The following is a 21,642-nucleotide window of genomic DNA, read 5'->3' on the forward strand; positions in this document are numbered from 1 at the left end:
ATGGTGGATGGCTGCATCTACCTCTCCTAGACGAGAGCAAAAGTGCTACCATGTTAAACTGAACCTCAGTAGAGCTCTATCCAGGGTGAACATAATTAAGTTTACACCTAGGGAAGGAGATTCTGGAGGGAACCACATCAGCCTTCCAAGGTATCTTATGCAATATGCATATTTGAAGCATAGTAAAACAATATATAAAAAAGGAGGTATGTCGTGTGCACCCCCCCCCCCCCCCCCCACCACCATCCCCATCCACTTAAAAATGAACATGTATATACACTACCTTTCTACAGTTTGGGATCACTTAGAAATGTCCTTGTTTTTGAAAGAAAATCACATTATTTTTTGTCCACTAAAATAACATCAAATTGATGAGAAATACAGTGTCGACAATGTTGTAAATGACTATTGTTAATGGAAAACGCTGATTAAAAAAACAAATGGAATATCTATATAGGCGTACAGAGGCCCATTCATTATCAGCAACCATCACTCATGTGTTCCAATGGCACGTTATGTTAGCTAATCCAAGTTTATAATTTTAAAAGTCTAAGTGATCATTAGAAAACACTTTTGGTAATTATGTTAGCACAGCTGAAAACTGTTGTCCTGATTAAAGAAGCAATAAAACTTGGCTTCTTTAGACTAGTTGAGCATTAGCATTTGTGGGTTCAATTACAGGCTCAAAATGGCCAGAAGCAAAGAACTTTCTTCTGAACCTTGTCAGTCTATTCTTGTTCTGAGAAATTAAGGCTATTCCATGTGAGAAATTACCAAGACACTGAAGATCTTGTAAAACGCTGTGTACTACTCCCTTCACAGAACAGGCTCTAACCAGAATAGAAAGAGGAGTGGGACGCCCCGGTGCACAACTGAGCAAGAGGACAAGTACATTAGAGTGTCGAGTTTGAGAAACAGATACCTTACAAGTCCTCAACTGGCAGCTTCATTAAATAGTACCCGCAAAACACCAGTTTCAAAGTGAAGTGAAGAAGTGACTCCGGGATACTGGCCTTCTAGGTAGAGTTGCAAAGAAAAAGCCATATCTCAGACTGCCCAATAAAAATAAAAGATGGGCAAAAGAACACAGACACTGGACAGAGGAACTCTGCCAATCCACAGAGGATTATCTAGAAAAAGCAGCGGAGATGCGCATTTAGGTTTCTAAGAAGAGGCTATTCGCCACAATGTGTGGATGAAGTTCTTAATTTGGCATTGGGAAAAACAAGTGATGAATTGCTGCAAAAGAGACCCGCTAAAGCTAAAGAACACTCCGTAATGTTCACAACCACTTTCAACTCGCGAAAAGTGGGAGATGCGGTCAAGAAACACTGGCATATTTTATCATCGGACCCAGCGTTGCCGGCTGAATTTAAAAATCCACCACTTATTGTGTATAGGAGAGGTCGCAATTTATGAGATAAATTGGTTCATGCCAACTGCCAGCCACAAAATAAAATCAGCCAGGCTCTTTTACGCCCTCTTCCAAATGGTAGCTATAAACGCAGAGGATGCGCAGAGAGCAACAATATGATGAAGTGTGAATATTTCTGCCACCCACATACAGGAAAACAGTTCCAAATAAATGACATTATTACATGTTTCACCACCAATGTTATTAAAGGTAAAATAAATGTAATTTACATTATTAAATGTCCATGTGGGCTGTGCTATGTAGGTAAAACCTCGTTCTCTCAAACAGAGAATCAGTGAACATAAGAGTTAAATCAGGAGAAACGACAGGGATTATCCAGTCGCAGTACATTTTAATGACCTAAATCATGACATTTCTACCTTTTAGATTTTGTGGAATAGAGAAAGTTAAGATATCAGACAGGGGAGGTGATTTTAACAATACTCTGAGTAAAAGAGAATGTTTTTGGATTTTCACCCTGCAGACATTATTTCCTAAATGATGAAATGACTATGTATGTTATGTTGTGAATTTGAACAGGATTTATGCCCCTATTTAAGATTACTCTGATGTTTTTCGTACGATGTACCCAATGATTCATTCAAACGTGTTCCGTAGGTCTATGTCATTGTGTTTTTACAGACGTGTTTAATACGTCTTATTTACGAAATGCATATTGTTATATTTGGTTGCACTTATTTGTTTTTCCTTTGCCTCCAACCCCTTTCGATGCATGGAATGGATGTGGGCGAGGCTAGGTCTACATAAGGGTGCTAATTTAAAAAAACTCACAAAAGCTCTGAGGAAGGGCGTGAGGACGATATGTAAGCTTATTAAAGATCAGTGATACTATCAAGAGCAGTGTGCGTTTTCCTTTTTCCTTCATCTTGTTCAACTGTTACCATGCACCTGCAAAAACATTGCTCAGATGTGCGAGTGCCATTTGAATATACAATGATTATATAAACTCAGCAAAAAAAGAAACGTCCTCTCACTGTATACTGCATTTATTTTCAGCAAAATTAACATGTGTAAATATTTGTATGAACATAACAAGATTCAACAAATGAGACAAACTGAACAAGTTCCACAGACATGTGACTAACGTGTCCATGAACAAAGGGGGGTAAAAATCAAAATTAAGAGTCAGTATCTGCTGTGGCCACCAGCTGCAGTAAGTACTGCAGTGCATCTCCTCCTCATGGACTGCACCAGATTTGCCAGTTCTTGCTGTGAGATGTTACCCCACTCTTCCACCAGGGCATTTCAGTGGGGAATGGCCCTAGCCCTCACCCTCCGATCCAACAGGTCCCAGACGTGCTCAATGGGATTGAGATTCGGGTTCTTCGCTGGTCATAGTAGAACACTGACATTCCTGTCTTGCAGGAAATCACGCACAGAACGAGCAGTGTGGCTGGTGGCATTATCATGAAGGAGGGTCATGTCAGGATGAGCCTGCAGGAAGGGTACCACATGAGGGAGGAGGATGTCTTCCCTGTAATGCACAACGTTGAGATTGCCTACAATGACAACAAGCTCAGTCCGATGATGTTGTGACACACTGCCCCAAACCATGACGGACCCTCCACCTCCAAATCAATCCCGCTCCAGAGTACAGGCATCGGTGCAAAGCTCATTCCTTCTACGATAAACGCGAATCCGAAAATCACCCCTGGTGACAAAAACGTGACTCGTCAGTGACGAGAGCTTTTTGCCAGTCCTGTCTGGTCCAGTGACGGTGGGTTTGGGCACATAGCTGACGTTGTTGCCAGTGATGTCTGGTGAGGGCCAGCCTTACAACATGCCTACCTCATTCCAGCCTCTCTCAGCCTGTTGCGGACAGTCTGAGCACTGATGGAGGGATTGTACATTCCTGGTGTAACTCAGGCAGTTGTTGTTGCCATCCTGTACCTGTCTCGCAGGTGGGATGTTCGGAATTACTGATCCTGTGCAGGTCTTGTTGCACGTGGTCTGCTACTGCGAGGATGATCAGCTGTCCGTCCTGTCTTCCTGTAGAGCTGTCTTAGGCATCTCACAGTACGGACATTGCAATTTATTGCCCTGGCCACATCTGCAGTCCTCATGCCTCCTTGCAACATGCCTAAAGCACATTCACGCAGATGAGCAGGGACCCTGGGCATCTTTCTATTGCTGATTTTCAGAGTCAGTAGAAAGGCCTCTTTAGTGTCCTAAGTTTTCATAACTGTGACCTTAATTGCCTACCGTTTGTAAGCTGTTACTGTCTTAAAGACCGTTCCACAGGTGCATCTTCATGAATTGTTTATGGGTCACTGAACAAGCATGGGAAACAGTGTTCAAAACCTTTACAATGAAGATCTGTGAAGTTATTTCGATTTTTACGAATTATCTTTGAAAGATAGGGTCCTGAAAAAGAGACGTTTCTTTTTTTGCTGAGTTTATCTACAACCACACATGACATGCTCATGCACCCCTTGATTGTTCCACGGTGTGTAGGGGTGGATTGTGTTTACACTATGGCAACCATGTTGTCTTTTGCATGGCCCCATTGTTGGGCAAATGCAACTCGTGATTATTCTAACACATCTACCCACAGACATCTGTGGAGTTTTGTATGTGTTCTCAATGCATGGTTCCCTCTATCTCCTCAGAACACCTTGTGGTCATATCCGGCCTGGTACCTGTTTGCATTAAGGATGGTTATTTCTTCCTCCTGGTTGTCATTCAGATTAAGCCAATCTGTCCCAGGGAAATCTTATCATGACACGGACAATACCATCTCAGGGAAAGAGGAGGGGAACCATTTGATTAAGTCATCACTAGTGCCTTTTCGCAGACCCTATCTCTATAAGACAGGGGTTTAGGTAAAAGTGAAGAATAGATAATGAGAACGTGTTTCTTAATCCTATTAAACCTAACCATTTTTGTATTATTATTATCATTGATCTACTTAATGTGACTGTGTGAAAACTTGCAGGGATAATTTTGTGCCTGATTCCTTTTAGTAAAGATGACCGTAAATGGACATGCTATTTCATGAGGTTTTGCTTTATGTGAACTTCTTGTTTTTCTTGTGTAGGAGCAGTATGCACTCTTGATTTTTGTCCATGTTTTACTTGGAGCTCAACTCACACTATCTGAACACTCCTTAGACATAACGACGTGTTTGAAACAAACAGGCAGAACCATGGAGGAAGAAGCAATGTGAGAGGGTTTACTCCGCCCAAAATCTGTCCACCAAAATAAGACCAGAAAGTGAGGGAGTTTCGAATTTAGTCAACAAAAATTGTAACTGCTAATATGCTACATGAGGCTTATTTGATCGAATAGAAGTTTTGTAATTGTTAAGTTGTTACGAATGCACTGATATGAGTGAACACGTCTCTGCAACTTGAAAAAAGAAAAAAATTAATATCAGTGTTGTGTCTGTTGTTCATAAGCATATCTGCCCTGTCAACGGCTAGAATGGTCCCACCGGAGCTTGCCTCCTCCCGCCTGCCTTCCATCTTTGATGACATGTATTTCCATTGTTAGAACGGTCACCCGACTACCCGACTAACATAATAGATCATCTTGGCATAATTTGACTTGCTCCTGCAGGTTACCATTGGATTTCTTAAAATGCCACTAACAGGAGATTACATGCACCTGCAGGATAAACTAAGCTTGATTACAATAAAGAAACTCAGGAATAAAACTAGTAGACCAGCTGATCTGATGTTGTTACGTTGTTCAACTGGCTTGATATTAGACAACAGAAAAGGCATGGAAAATGGTCAAGTTCACTTCTCCCGCTCCAGCGAAATAACAGCCAATCAGGAACAACTAAATTAAAATATGAAAAAGATAAATGGAAAAATATGACATATTACAACTTATTCGTCTGAAAATGTAGCCTAAGTCAATTACGATGATTTACAGTAGTTAATTAACATGTTTAATTGCAGACAATTGCTAAGTCAAAATATGCCTACATCGAGGTTACTCTTCTGCAAAAATAAAGTGATTGAAGACCAACTTTTAATGAATACCACATGAAATTCAGCAACAGTGACAGACAATTAAAATGTTATTATAAAAGATAGCACTTTGCATCGTTTTCTTTGGTTAAGATAACAACATCCAAATAATAAGATATTTCTCTCCTTATCACATTTCTTCCCAGTTCAGACATTGTTTCTTAAAAAAAGGTACAATAAGCCACCATAGGCTTGTTGGCCTTGTAGTCCTGTAAGAAAATACAATGGTTCACTATTGAGTATAATCATGTTGTTCTACAAATAAATAATCTCCACTATCCACACAACATAGAACATTTTACTTTTAACTACCAGCCTAACCACGAGCACGAAAAAATAAATAAATATATTTACAGTATTTCTAAGATGGGATGATGTAAATAAAGCTATGCGGCATTACACACTTCAATGGATATTCCAACCCTGAGCCCCAGCCTGCTCTGCTCTTGCTGATCAAAAACGTTTGTGTATGCTACCTAACCAATGGATGTGCTGTGTAGAACTACAGTGGCAGTTCAGGAGGAGAGTCAAAGGCTTCTTCCGAAAATATGTAGCCTATTGCCTATGTTCTGTTCAGTTTGAGAAGGTGAGCACAAAGATGACAAGGAGAACCGGAGGTCAACTTTAATAGCTTTCTACACCTATAATTGATTTAATAAAATAGAAAATGTTTGTTGCCCATGATGTATTTATCAGACTTTTATACAACGGGTAGTTCTAATCCTGAATTCACCGGCTAAATCGAGGACATTAAAATGCCTATTTACTCTATTCCATCTGACTGTGTAATCCACTGTCTCATCAGCGCAGACAGGCAATTTATAAACTTGATCTAAGAAGCATCTAGACATTATCTCACATTTTTTTTGGACTAACATTTAGTTTTCAACAGCAGAGATTTGTATTAACCTTGCTGTCGGTTGTAACATTGTTGCAATATTCAAATTCGATCTCCAGCTGTCCCATAGTAATGAACATGTTGGGAGTTGGCACAAGACAGACAGACAGACAGGCAGGCAGTGTTTCTCAGCCAGTCAAAATCATGAATCACCTTGCATCACTTTTATGGATATATTCAAAGAAATGTAAATTGGAAAAAGATCAAATGAAACAAAGTGCAGCTAGTTGCAGTCTTTCCAGTTTCAGTTTGAAGTCATTGTGTTAGCTTTGTTTTTGGCTAGCTCCTCTGAAGAACAGTGCCCTGACAAGAGAGCACATTTTCAATACCAGGTGAAATCGCGCCTCATTAGCTCATTGTTATGGTTGTATCCAAATAAATGTCACTAGAAAACAGCTTAACCTCTTCAACCTATGGGGGCGCTATGTCATTATTGGATAAAAAGACGTGCCCGTTTTAAGCTCAATATTTTGTCACGAAAAGATGCTCGACTATGCATGGAATTGACAGCCTTGGAAAGACAAAACTCCGACGTCTCCAAAACTGCAAAGATATTATCTGTGAGTGCCCCAGAACTAATGCTACAGGCGAAACCAAGATGAAGTTTCATACAGGAAATGCCCCAGATTCTGAAGGCGCTGTGTTCCAATGGCTGTGAATGCGCCAGGAATGAGCCTGCGCTTTCTGTCTATTCCCCGAGGTGTCTGCAGCATTGTGACGTGTTTGTAGGCATATCATTGGAAGATTGACCATAAGAGACTACATTTACCTGGTGTCCCGCCCGTCTCCAAAACTGCAAAGATATTATCTGTGAGTGCCCCAGAACTAATGCTACAGGCGAAACCAAGATGAAGTTTCATACAGGAAATGCCCCAGATTCTGAAGGCGCTGTGTTCCAATGTCTCCTTATATGGCTGTGAATGCGCCAGGAATGAGCCTGCGCTTTCTGTCTATTCCCCGAGGTGTCTGCAGCATTGTGACGTGTTTGTAGGCATATCATTGGAAGATTGACCATAAGAGACTACATTTACCTGGTGTCCCATCCTGTGTGCGTAATCTGTAAGTCCATGCGCATTCCATTTCTTCAGAAGAGAAAGTAAACTGCCACGATGGATTTTATCGTCGATAGATATGTGAAAAACAGGATTGATTCTAAACATCGGTTTGCCATGTTTCTGTCGATATTATGGAGTTAATTTGGAAAAAAGTTCGCGTTTTAATGACTTAATATATATATTTTTTTTTTCCTTACCCAAATGTGATGAACAAAACGGAGCGATTAGTCGACACAAATAATATTTTTTGTAAAAACGGAACATTTGCTATCTAACAGAGTCTCCTCATTGAAAACATCTGAAGTTCTTCAAAGGTAAATGATTTTATTTGAATTATTTTCTGTTTTTTGTGGAAAATGTTGCATGGTGAAAGAGAGGCATAATATTATGCTAGGCTATCAATACTGTTACACAAATGCTTGTTTAGCTATGGTTCAAAAGCATATTTTGAAAATCTGAGATGACAGTGTTGTTAACAAAAGGCTAAGCTTGAGAGCAAATAGATTAATTTCATTTGCGATTTTCATGAATAGTTAACGTTGTGTTATGCTAATGAGCTTGCGGATAGATTTCCACAATCCTTGATACAGGTTTTTTTTGTAGCTAAACGTGACGCAGAAAACGGACCAATTTGTCAACACAAATAATCTTTCAGGAAAAACTGAACATTTGCTATCTAACTGAGTCTCCTCATTGAAAACATCTGAAGTTTTTCAAAGGTAAATGATTTTATTTGAATCCTTTTCTGGTTTTTGTGAAAATGTTGCCTGCTGAATGCTAACGCTAAATGCTACGCTAAATGCTACGCTAGCAATCAATACTGTTACACAAATGCTTGTTTTGCAATGGTTGAGAAGCATATTTTGAAAATCTGAGGTGACAGTGTTGTTAACAAAACGCCAAGCTTGAGAGCAAATAGATTAATTTCATTTCATTTGCGATTTTCATGAATAGTTAACGTTGCGTTATGGTAATGAGCTTGAGGCTGTAGTCACGATACCGGATCCGGGATGGCTCGACGCAAGAAGTTAAACAAATGCAATTGCAGCTACTGTTGTCATTCCGGCTACACTGTTTGACGTGACTGTAAGTTAGCTGTAGTTGGCTATCTAGCAAGCAAGAGATAAGAACTTTGCAAGACAGTGTGTCAATGGAACATTTGAAATGAATGACAGGGTCGTATCTATATCTTACATGGTAAAGGTGACTTCTTTTATAACCATGTGTGTGAGGTGTAAAACTTTTGATTGAAAGTAGATTTGTTTAAGACTACCAAGAAACACTATGTGACCCTGATTTAGCCCAATGCATTAAAGGTTCAGCCATGGAAGAAGAGTAGCCAGCAGTTAAAGCTTACACTTTTTTCTGTGTCACTAGAAGATCTTTCCACGGTGGTCTGCGAACCCACAACCTTCTGGCCCGCAGCCCCGTGAGCTATTAAAATTCCTGCGTTGCCATGTAATGGTTACTGGATGAAGAACAGTTTCTAAAACTAAGGCTCTGGTCCGTCCAAGAAGTGAAGGTAAACAGTAGACATGTTCTCTGCTATCCACTTTGTTTTAATTACGCCGAACAAAAAAAAAATGAAACGCCCCATGCAACAATTTCAAATATTTAACTGAGTTGCTGTTCATAATGAAATCATTCAATTGAAATACCTTCTTTAGGCCCTAATCTTTGGATTTCACATGACTGGGAATACAAAGTGCATGGATTTTGTGTGACCACCATTTGCCTCATGCATCTCCTTCGCATAAAGTTGATCAGGCTGTTGATTGTGGCCTGTGGAATGTTGTTCCACTCCACTTCAATGGCTGTGTGACGTTGTTGGATATTGGTGGGCACTGGAACACACTGTCGTACATGTTGACCCAGAGCATCCAAACAGGCTCAATGGGTGACATTACTGGTGAGTATGCAAGCCATGGAAGAAAAGTGACATTTACAGCTTCTAGGAATTGTGCAAAGTTCCTTACGACATGGGGCTGTGTATTATCATGCTGACAGCAGTTGAAAGGCATGACAATGGGCCTCAGCATCTTGTCTCGGTATCTCTGTGCATTCAAATTGCATTCTCTGGCAACAGCTCTTGTGGACATTCCTTCAGTCAGCATCCCAATTGCACGCTCCCTCAAAACTTGAGACATCTGTAGCATTGTGTTGTGTGTACATTTTAGAGTGGCCTTTTATTGTCCCCAGCACAAGGTGCTATTTAAGCTTCTTGATATGGATTATCTTGGCAAAGGGATGTAAACAGATTTGTGAACCAAATTTTGAGAAATACGCTTTTTGTGATCATGGAAAATTTCTCAGATCTTTTATTTCAGCTCATGAAACATAATATTTTTGTTCAGTATATTATTTTGGGTACAGGGGAGGCTAAAGCATTCAAGCATTTATGGAGAGGTTAGGTAAAATAGATTTTGCTGAAGGGAGAGCCATCTATTTTCATTTCAGAGAGGTCCGATTTTCTAAGTAAGTAATACTACTGTCCAGTTACATCTTCTTCTGACAAAGTAGAAAGGGAAACGAGGTGTCTTTCTCCCGGGTGAGAGCTGTTGTGTGCGTGGGGAAGAGCAAGAGAAGGACGTGCTGCTGCCACAATTCTTACAATTCAGTGACCCTCTTCACCCTCTTCATTCTCATTATTCAGTTAATTGAAATTAAAATGAAGTCGTGCACAATTATCAGTTTCTATATGGTTTCTATTGCCGATTCATCCATTGATGTTATTCATTCACTGAGGAGAGAGACACATATGCACCTGGGTGCCAACGCATTACGCCATATTGGTTTTGGCCATTTAAAAAATAATTTTCCAACTTCTGAAGTAAATCTTATTTTCTTTAAATGGAGTGTTATAAAAGGGTTCAGACACTTTTTTGTGATTTTTTTAGGACCACTTTCATGTGCTTCAATAACGAACTTGTATACAATCTGTAAATACAATTACAATTGTTAAATTACGAGCCTAGTTGGTTAATTCAACTTTTTCACCCCCGGACGCTTTATCTGGACATGGTTCTACACGACCTCCACCAGCCGAAGACATGTAGTAACTTTAGCATTATGCCTTCTAGTTACAATCGCTGTACTCATAATGTACAGGAGAACGATCGCCTTATGGTGAGGATAGCCGTGCTGCAAGCCCAGCTTCAGACACAATCGTTAGGCAAGGGTACTTTAAGTGTATGAAAGGATGACACAGCGTCTGTGCCACCAATAAGTACAGATAGTAGTATAAATCCCCTTGCACAGTCCCCGCATCCGGACAATTTTCTAATGGCTTCTGGAAGGAAATGCTGTAGGAATACTTAACTGGTGTCGGTCATTCATCTGACAGAAACGTTAAACCTGTTTTACCCATTAGGCAGCGAGTTGGAGTCAGAGACTAAGCTGGTCGCTCCTCCACCCATTACGGGGTCTGAAACGCCGTAGCCTCCCACCATTAGCTCTGAAAACCCTAGTCATTGGCGACCCGCAGTATTAGGACTTAAAAAAGAATGTACCAGCGATCATACACTGTTTATCAGGGGGCCGGGCTACCAACATTAAGGCTAATCTAAAGATGGTGCTGGCTAAGGCTAAAACTGGTGAGTGTATAGGGATATTGTTATCCACATCGGCACCAACGATGTTAGAATGAAACAGTCAGAGGTCACCAAGTGCAACATAGCTTCATCAGCTAGAAAGATGTTTTGTCATCGAGTAATTGTCTCTAGCACCCTCCCAGTTAGGGGGAGTGATGAGCTCTACAGCAGAGTCGCACAACTCAATCGCTGGTTGAACACTGTTTTCTACCTCTCCCAAAATATCGAATTTGTAGATAATTGGCATTCTTTCTCGGACTCACCCACTAACAGGACCTAGCCTGGCCTGCCGAGGAGTGACGGACTCCATCCTAGCTGGAGGGGTGCTCTCATCTTATCTATGAACATAGACAGGGCTCTAACACCTCTAGCTCCACAATGAGATATGGTGCATGCCAGCTTTAGTGGAGTCTGCCACTAGCATAGTCAGCTCAGCTCTCCCCATTGAGGCCGGGTCCGTGACTCGATCTAGGATGGGGAAAAATAAACATGGCGGTGTTCGCTCTAACAATCTCACTGGAATAAAGACCTCAATTCCTGTCATTATTGAAAGAGGTTGTGATATCTCACATTTCAAAATAGAGCTACTTAATGATAGATCCTTCACTTCCAAGGCGGTCAGTTATAGTCAATGAACTAATCACTGATCATAATCTTGATGTGTTTGGCCTGGCTGAAACTTGGCTTCAACCTGATGAATTTACTGTGTTAAATGAGGCCTCTCCTCCAGGTTACACAAGTGACCATATCCCCACGCATCCCGCAAAGGTAGAGGTGTTGCTAAAGTTTACAAAAATGACAGCATTTTCGTCTTTTGAGCTTCTAGTCATGAAATCTATGCAGCCTACTCAATCACTTTTTATAGCTACTGTTTACAGGCCTCCTGGGCCATATACAGCGTTCCTCACTGAGTTCCCTGAATTCTCATTGGACCTTGTAGTCATGGCAGACAATATTCAAATGTTTGGTGACTTTAATATTCACATGGAAAAGTCCACAGTCCTGTTATAGCTGGAGTTTTCTTCCTGTCTTATCTGGTGTCCTGTGTGAAATTAAGTATGTTCCCTCTAACTCTCTCTCATTCTCTATTCTCTCCTCTTGGAGGACCTGAGCCCCAGGACCATACCTCAGGACTACCTCGCCTGATGACTCCTTGCTGTCCCCAGTCCACCTGTTGTCTCCAGTCCACCTGCTGCTGCTCCAGTTTCAACTGTTCTGCCTGCAGCTATGGAACCCCTATCTGTTCACCGGACTTGCTACCCTGTCACAGACTTGCTGTTTTTGACTCTCTCTCAATTCCTCACCTGCTGTCTCTAACTCTGAATGATTAGCTATGAAAAGCCAACTGACATATACTCCTGAGGTGCTTACGTGTTGCACCCACTACAACAACTGTTATTATTATTATTTGACCCTGCTGGTCATCTATGAACATCTTGGCCATGTTCTGTCATAATCTCCACCCGGCACAGCCAGAAGAGGACTGGCCACCCCTCAGAGCCTGGTTCCTCTCTAGGTTTCTTCCTAGGTTCCTGCCTTTCTAGGGAGTTTTTCCTAGCCACCGTGCTTCTACATCTGCATTGTTTAAGGTTTGGTCTGCCATATAACATGCTTCTGTCTATTTGAGCTGGTAAGTATGTGTAGGTAATCCTGTCTAACGCAGATTCTTTTCATTCATATCGCATAGTAGATCTGCATAAGTGTAGCTCTCCACTTTCTGGAAGACCAAGTTTTGAAATCAGTGGAATTAGAGTATGATCGATAAGGAGATGGAGAAAACCCCTGTCTCCAGAATACATCTTCAGACTAAGGGCAACCATGGCATCCGTGAGAGGGAGAAGCTTCCATCCATGATGTGTATGGGTAACCTGGTTTCATTTCAAGTTAAAGTGTACTGCTAGCTAGCTAATGTTAGCTGGCTGGCTCGCTAGCTAACGTTACAGCTAACGTATGATCTTCTTATTCGTATCTTAGAGCCATTTGATTTGCTAGTTAAAGTCTAATGTCAGCTAGCTAACCTTGAACCTGATTGGTTAGCTACCTGCATATTGTAAGGGTTGTCGTCGGGAGAAAGAGAGGAGGACCAAAGCGCAGCGTGGTAAGGGTTCATGATGTAATATTTAATGAAACGAACTGAACACTGAAATACAAAACAATAAAGTGAATGAACGAAAACCGAAACAGTACCGTGTGGACCAAACACTCACACGGAAAACAAACACCCACAAACCAAAAGTGAAACCCAGGCTACCTAAGTATGATTCTCAATCAGAGACAACTAACGACACCTGCCGAGGCCGAACACAAAAACCAACATAGACCATACTAAAACAAAGAATAAAATAACAGAACTATGGTCAGAACGTGATACATATTCATGTTCATATAGCTGTTCATATTCATGTAGCTAGCTAGCTCATCTCTGTCAATTTATTATGTTGATCTTCTCAACTAAAATAAATCATAAATGTGGTTCTGGAAGTATTCTTAGGATGACTATTAACATGAGGTGTGCTTTAAGCATTAGCATGAGGAGTGAGCAATAACAATGTTTTTTCTAAACATACTGTACATAAGGATAGGTGAATGCTGCTGTGCAGGGAGAGAAACAGGCTTGATTGAGCCTACTTCCTGAGGTTCAGGGAAACAGCCCTTCTCTAATTGTGTCGCCTATTAGAAAACCAGTTGAACTAAAGTTTATAATACTACCAACATTGTCTTTGAACTCACAAAATTGAGCCCAATATAACCATTACCAATTACCACTTGTTTTGAGAAAGTGCTCATGTGAGATGCACATCCTTTCACTTCACAATAGAAATGTTATCAATTTGAAAAATATGATTTTCTTATTTATGATTATGAATTTGCCATGTTAAATGTGACTGTACTTCTTTATTTTTACCATATCTCACCGAATGAAGGATTTGCTAAAAAGAGAGGCGGGAGAGAGAAAGATAGGAGCTATTTCTCCCTCCCCTTACAAGCCATGCACAACTTTTAATTCACAAGCCACGGCCTCTGAGGAACGTGCCAAACCAAAAGCGTAATTTGTGGCTGGGGGGGGGATCCAATCATAAAATGATGAATTAGTAGTACTGTGTACTGTAAAAACACAGAAAGCCAGTAGCTACGGTGGGGAAATCATTTCCAATCCAACAATTCATCATGTTCTATTATTGAGGGGGTCAAATTAGTCCGTCTCTAATATAGGGGAAGGTCATGACCCCGCTGTCCCCCCCACAAGCTACATGCCTGCACACACTCATTCACACACGCAAGGTTGTTTGATGCTTCCGCGCTGTACCCAGTAGAATAAGAAACAATGGCCCTCTGTTTCTGTCTTCATCCTTTTACATTTTCCAGTCTTGTCAGCACTGTAAAAGTGATGGGTAAAGCCATCCAAAAACCGCTAGCTCCTATGTTGACATGTGGCATTAGTAAAATAATGAACATACTGCACTCACACCTCGAATGAGCTTTGAGTCTCTGTTACTACTCATCTGCCTCGTATTAGGGATTCATTAAATGTATTTTAAACATCTTGCAACCAAATTATAATGATTTGCAAGTAAAAATAACATTTTCAAATGTGTCCAAAGACCAAATGTAAAATTGAGCGTCAAATTGGCCTTCTGAGCATAAGAAAAGGTCAAAGAAAAAACATTTATGTGACAGACTAGAAGAATGCTTTCACCATTTCATCTCATGCCAATAGTCACACATCCACTTCCTGAGTGTGAAAGATCATCGGTCTTCTACTTTCAATCAATACCTTTTCTACATCTGCTTTGAAGTGTCTCCGTGAGAAACCAATCACATGTCAGCTTGGAGGTGCTCAATAGCACTGTCCGTTCCACGTAAAGATCATGCTGGAGCAGCTGCTTGCAAAGTTACCTGAGGTGAATGTAATGAGGAACATCCTATCTACACATGGCAATAAAACAATTGTGTTTGTATCCACATTTAGTGTGATATGGCTGTGCTACCTCATGGTGTTAGCACCGTATGAGAGATGAATTGCAACAGAAGTTAACGCATCATTTAATGCAATGGGATACATACATTTCGTGATTGAATCATTTTCAAATCTTTGAAAATTACAGATGACAAATATAGATGCACACTAAGGGGATTTGGAGATCTTTTGTCACAGGAACATCAGGATCTTTTGCCGCCGCGTTTTAACATATCATTCTTAAGTTTTTGTTCTGGTGCATCAAATACAGTCTCCTACAAGCCCATATGTTATTTGGATGACATGTCAAGGTCTCAAAGCTCACATTTATTCCAGGCAGAGCTAAGAATCTCACTGTTCACTCATGACTGCACGGCCAGGCACAACTCCAATGCCATCATTAAATTTGCCGATGACACAACAGTGGTAGGCCTGATCACCGACAACAACGAGACAGCCTATAGGGAAGAAGTCAGAGGCCTGGCCGTGTGGTGCAGGACAACAACCTCTCTCTCAACGTGATCAAGACAAAGGAGATGATTGTGGACTACAGTAAAAAGGGGACCGAGCACGCCCCCATTCTCATCGACGGGGCTGCAGTGGAGCAGGTTGAGAGCTTCAAGTTCCTTGGTGTCCACATCACCAACAAACTAACATGGTACAAGCACACCAAGACAGTCGTGAAGCGGGCACGACAAAACCTATTCCCCCTCAGGAGACTGAAAAGATTTGGAATGTGTCATCAGATCCTCAAAAGGTTCTACAGCTGCACCATCGAGAGCATCCTGACTGGTTGCATCACTGCCTGGTATGGCGACTGCTCGGGCTACGACCGCAAGGCCCTACAGAGGGTAGTGCGAATGGCCCAGTACATCACTGGGGCCAAGCTTCCTGCCATCCAGGACTTCTATACCAGGCGTTGTCAGAGGAAGGCCCTAAAAATTGTCAAAGACTCCAGCCACCCTAGTCATAGACTGTTCTCTCTACTACCATACGGCAAGCGATACCAGAGCACCAAGTCTAGGTCCAAGAGGCTTCTTGGGCCTAGCCATAAGCATTCTTGAATTGTCAAATGGCTACCCAGACTATTTGTATTGCCCCCCCAACCCCTCCACACCCCTGTCACTCTCTGTCATCTATGCATAGTCACTTTAATAACTCTACCTACATGTACATACTACCTCAACTAACCAGTGCCCCCCACATTGACTCTGTACCAGCACCCCCCTTTATATATATACTATATTTTTTTACTGCTGCACTTTAATTACTTTTATTTCTTATTCTTATCCATCTTTTTTGGAAAATGCACTGTTGTTTAGGGGCTCGTAAGTGAGCATTTCACTGTAAGGTCTATACCTGTTGTATTTGGTGCATGTGACTAATACAATTTGATTTGATATGATTCGAATCTGTCTGATGCTACAGAGCTTCCCCAGAGAGTTAAGGACAAGGCAGACTCCAAATGTCATGCGGTAGCTATTGTGCTGTTCAGCAGTATTCTGAAAATACTTTCCACAATGGATTTATTGTGTTTCCAAATGCACTTTGCAGAATAGTCCACATAAATAGAGAACAGAGAAAAGGCAATATTGTGTTGACTGCAAAAATGACTTGTAAAAGCTGTTATAATATGCAAATGCCAGCCAAATGCCAGCCAACTTCTCTAAAAAGTCACAGTAGTTGCATTCTGACTAACATGTGGTTTTGTCAAAGACCTACAGTGGCTTCACGCATGTACATTTTCATGACTTTTATAGCCATATGTGTATATAAAACATAAAGCACATACACATGGCGGCGTGAGTGAGAGGGATGCAAAAGCAGAGGAAGGGTGGCAAAAAAAGAGGCAGCACAAAATCGAGCAGGAGAGAGGGAAATTTGCAGGAAAATATTATATCTCTAGGATGGGCATGTACAGATGACTGAAGCATGTACATTTGGATTAAGGGTCTCACTGCCATGAGGAGAGCAGGCAGGGGTGATGGGAGAAGGGCGGGCACATCAGAAGTCAAGGAGACAAGCTGCCACACACCAGATGGGACACCATCTTAACAATTCAAACATAGAGCCGTTAAATATGATACCATTGACACCATACTGACAGACGCGGAACGCAAGCCTTCAATCCATAACCACCAACAATCCACGGCGCCATGAAAGAGTAGGTGTTCTAAAACTTTTGACTCATGCACACACAATCACAGTTGACACCTGTGTAATTTCAGCAAGTGTTTCTGATCTCACTTACCAATCTCCACACTACTAAGACAAGTTTAGGTTCTGAAAAACCAGTGCAACACTCACATGAGAAGGATTCGTCAGCCAGAACATTGAGGCAGGCAGCCCCATTCTCGCAGGGATTGGGCTCGTAAACTTCCCCTGCAAGACACGGGGATACAAGAACACAGGGTCCCATGGGGTTAGAGAACAACCCTCTGCTCATTAAAATGGTCAGACAGCTGGATCAGCCAGCAGTACTGATGATACTGTCATTAAGTATTTTGAGTCCTTAGAATTACTCAATAAAAGCCTTGACAAATGCCCTGTGAGTATTTTTTTTTGGCACAATAATCTAATGAGGGAGAATTGGAATCAGAAGTCTGATTAGAACTCAAACCAGTTCAGAGATTGAGTTGGTGTCAGACTGGTCACAAGCTTCTATGGGGTTTGTAATATGCAGAGAACGCTACTCCATCTTCAAAGTCAAAGTTTGCAGCCATGACATTCTAATAGGCCTAGCTTTGCTCTGATGTTTGATCAGCTCTGAAACACCGTGTGAAGGACAATTTTCGACAAAAAGACTGACAGGGAAATCCAGAACAAAAACAGAGCTCTGAAGGCAGAAGTAAATCACGATTCAGCTGTCAATGTGCGTGCTGGATAAGAGAATGTGTTTTGTGTCAAAGACAGTTGTCTCATTAGAAAAACATGATTTAAGTGGATCCATGGGTGTAGTCACTATTACGGTTTAAAATGTTCCTGGCATGTAAAAAATATTCCATCCCGAGAATAAATCACTTTTCTCCAAGGTAACCTGGTATTTCCTACCAAAACCGGATGTGTCATTCAAAAGCAAGGTTTCCCTAATTAATTGTTACAAAATAATTTAAAAACAAGGAGCTGAAATGTCTTGAGTCAACAAGCAAGCCTAGATACATTCAGGAGTATAAAGACTCTTAATAGTGTTTAACATGATTTTTGATCTCTGTACCCCACAAATACAATTATATGTAAGGTCCCTCAGTCAAGCTGTGAATTTCAAACACTGACTCAACCACAAAGACTAGAGATGTTTTCCAATGCCTCACAAAGAATGGCACCCATGGGTAGATGGGTAAAACATTGAATATCCTTTTGAGCATGGGGAAGTTATTAATTCAACTTGGAATGGTGTATCAATACACCCAGTCACTACAAAGGTACAGGCGTCGTTCCTAACTCAGTTGCCGGAGAGAAAGGATACCGCTCAGGGACTTCACCATGAAGCCAATGGTGACTTTAAAACAGAGAGTTTAATGGCTGTGATAGGAAAAAATGGAGGATGGATCAACAACATTGTAGTTACTCCACAATACTAACATAAATGACAGTGAAAAGAAGGAAGCCTGTAGAGAATAAACATTTTCCAACAAGGCACTAAAGTTGTACTGCAAAAAATGCACAATCCAGATTTGGAAAGCTTTTAGAGACATACCCAGAAACACTCACAGCTGTAATCACTGCCAAAGATGATTCTAACATGTATTGACTCAGGGAGTAGAATAGTTATCTAATCAAGAAATATTGACGTCTTATTTTTCATTCTTTTTTTTTTTTACAAATGTTAAAAGTTTTGTTCCATTTTGACATTGTGTAGATTGTAGGACAATTCTTTTTTTAATTAAATACATTTTAATCCCACTTTGTAACACAGAAAAATGTGGAAAAAGTCAAGGGGTGTGAAGACTTTCTGAAGGCACTGTAGCTATGTTCCCACTGGGCACAGACTTCAGTTTTGATTTACATTTGTTTGAGTTGGCAAATAGTGTGAATTCAACATGAAATCAACAAAAACATTGATTTAGGTTAAGAGTTGGGTAAAGAAATTACGAAATGCCCTTACGTTGATGACTTTTTGCAAATGCAATAATTAGTAGGCTGATGACCTAATATTTCCGCTAATGTTGTGCGATGTGGGTATTAGGCTACCTCCTGTTTCTCTCTCTATTGTTTGTTCCTTCATTCCTTCCTCACTCGCAACAGTTTAATAAAAATTGCCTATGACCTTATCTTCATCATTGTAATGACATGCTTGAATCATAGGCTATTGGACTAGAATAAGATGCAGTGGCCAGTCTTTCACTTCTCTTCAGAAAGATTGAATGGTTATGGCAATGGTCCCTCTAGGTTGAACTTCACTGATAAGTCTTTCAATCACCTGCGAGATTTCAGATCAGAGCCTCACGTGTGCACATTTGTTGATATTATTTGCTCGTTAGCGAGTTACTAGCCTAGTTATAGATAAGTATAGATCAGCAATGTGGAGTTACTGCTTTCTACAAGAGCACAAAACGTGAAGGCTACATTTCAAGCTGTCTTTGAAAAGCCAGTATAAAGCTTGTTTAAATTAAAAGGGAAGGGTTGTATTTTGAGACAGGCTTGAATATGCTAATAAACCAATAGGCAGAGGGGTAGCCTACATTGTCTAATTTTCTGTATGGTAATAATAATTAATTGTATTTTGTAAAGTGGTTTATTGCGTCATACAAAACAATAACATTTACACTCACCTATTTGGCCCATGGTGTTACAGACCAAGTCATGGACTAATGGCAAAATGTTTTTTTTAAGTCTCATGCAATATAGGCCTGCATTGAACACCACATATAGTCTACTATAGGCTATATCATATAAATCAAAAGCTATTCCCATGTGAAAATGTTATCCTTTTTTCAATTTTAGCCTAAAATGACATACCCAAATTTGACTGCCTGTAGCTCAGGACCTGAAGCAAGGATATGCATATTCTTGATACCATTTTAAAGGAAAAACTTAGAGGTTTGTGGGAATGTGAAATTAATGTAGGAGAATATAACACTAGGTATTGTAAAAGATAATACAATGAAAAAAGCATGCTTTTTTTGTACCATCATCTTTGAAATGCAAGAAAAAGGCCATAATGTATTATTCCAGCTCAGATGTAATTTAGATTTTGGCCACTAGATGGTAGCAGTGTATGTGCAAAGTTTTAGACTAATCCAATAAACCATTGCATTTCTGTTCAACATGTTGTATCAAGACTGCTCAAATGTTTCTAATCGGATTATTAATACATTTTCAAGTTCATAACTGTGCACTCTCCTCAAACAAAATCATGGTATTATTTCACTGTAACAGCTACTGTAAATGGTACAGTGCAGTTAGATTATCAAGTATTTAGACATATCTGATGTTGGCAGAAAGCTTATGTCCTGGGAAATGTTCTTGTTACTTACAACCTCATGATAATCAAATTAGCCTACGTTAGCTCAACCGTCCCGTGGGGGACCCACCGATCCTTTAGAGGATTTATGGTATTTGCTTTATTCGTTTTGCTTGTAGGCCTATGATATGCTCAAATAGCCACAATAGTCTATTGGCCACTGTTTAAAACTGTAAGGGTACAACCTAAATGTTGCTCCAAATTCTAACAATGTTCAAGTTTCCAAAAAAACATTTGCTCAGTGCCCCAAAACATTTGAGGGAACATAGGTTATAGCTGTTATTTAAACCCATAATCAATCAAAACCAAACATTGTCTCTCTTCTTTCAAACTCCCTGTGAGTATTTTAGCTGTTGTATTTAACATTCAGAAAACCAGAGCAAGCTTGCATCCCTGTTTGAATAGCGTATTAGTATAACAAATGCACAAAAAAAAAGATTTCAAACAAGCTATTTTAGTCAAGCTTTTCTTGGGACTCCACAGGAGCTAACTCTATGAAGCATTTATTTGCAGCCCAAATAAATGCTCCACAGAGTTTAAGTAACAGACACATCTCAACATCAACCGTTCAGAAGAAACTGCGTGAATCAGGCCTCCATGGTCGATTTGCTGCAAAGAAACCACTACTAAAGGACGCCAATAAGAAGAAGATACTTACTTGCTTGGTCGAGCAATGGACATTAGACCAGTGAAAATCTGTTCTTTGGTCTAATGATTCCAAATGTGAGATTTTTAGTTTTTGGTTTTCGTGAGACGCGGAGTAGATGAATGGATAATCTCTGTATGTGTTGTTCCCACCGTGAAGCACAGAGGAGGAGGTTTGATGGTGTCAGGGAGCTTTGCTATTGACACTGTCTGTGATTGATTTAGAACTCAAGGCACACTTAACCAGCATGGCTACCACAGCATTCTGCAGCGATACGTCATCCCATCTGGTTTGCGCTTAGTGGGACTATCATTTGTTTTTCAACAGGACAATAACCCAATATCTTCTGTTGAATCTGATAATTAATCTTAATGGTTGTACAGTCGTCTCAAATAAAACTGTGAAGGACCTCTGTGTTACTCTGGACCCTGATCTCTCTTTTGAAGAACATGTCACGACTGTTTCAAGGACAGCTTTTTTCCATCTACGTAACACTGCAAAAATCAGAAACTTTCTGTCCAAAAATGATGCAGAAAAATGTATCCATGCTTTTGTCACTTCTAGGTTAGACTACTGCAATGCTCTACTTTCCGGCTACCTGGATAAAGCACTAAATAAA

At 40.5% G+C, this 21,642-nt stretch overlaps 1 protein-coding gene across 3 annotated transcripts in view; it reads right to left on the reverse strand.

Annotated features, from left to right (window-relative positions):
- The window catches only part of edil3a (EGF-like repeats and discoidin I-like domains 3a), a 269,201-nt gene that overhangs the window by 208,529 nt on the left and 39,030 nt on the right, over positions 1-21,642 (reverse strand). For 2 of the 3 annotated variants that reach the window (XM_029677442.2, XM_029677441.2), the window contains exon 2: positions 17,221-17,295. The exons of the other annotated variant lie outside the window; for it this stretch is intronic. In XM_029677442.2, the coding sequence (XP_029533302.1) occupies positions 17,221-17,295 (75 nt within the window). The remainder of the gene's footprint in view (positions 1-17,220; positions 17,296-21,642) is intronic. 3 annotated transcript variants of the gene reach the window in all.

The sequence above is a fragment of the Oncorhynchus nerka genome, linkage group LG13 (genome assembly GCF_034236695.1).
Source record: "Oncorhynchus nerka isolate Pitt River linkage group LG13, Oner_Uvic_2.0, whole genome shotgun sequence".
Classification (NCBI taxonomy): Eukaryota; Metazoa; Chordata; class Actinopteri; order Salmoniformes; family Salmonidae; genus Oncorhynchus; species Oncorhynchus nerka.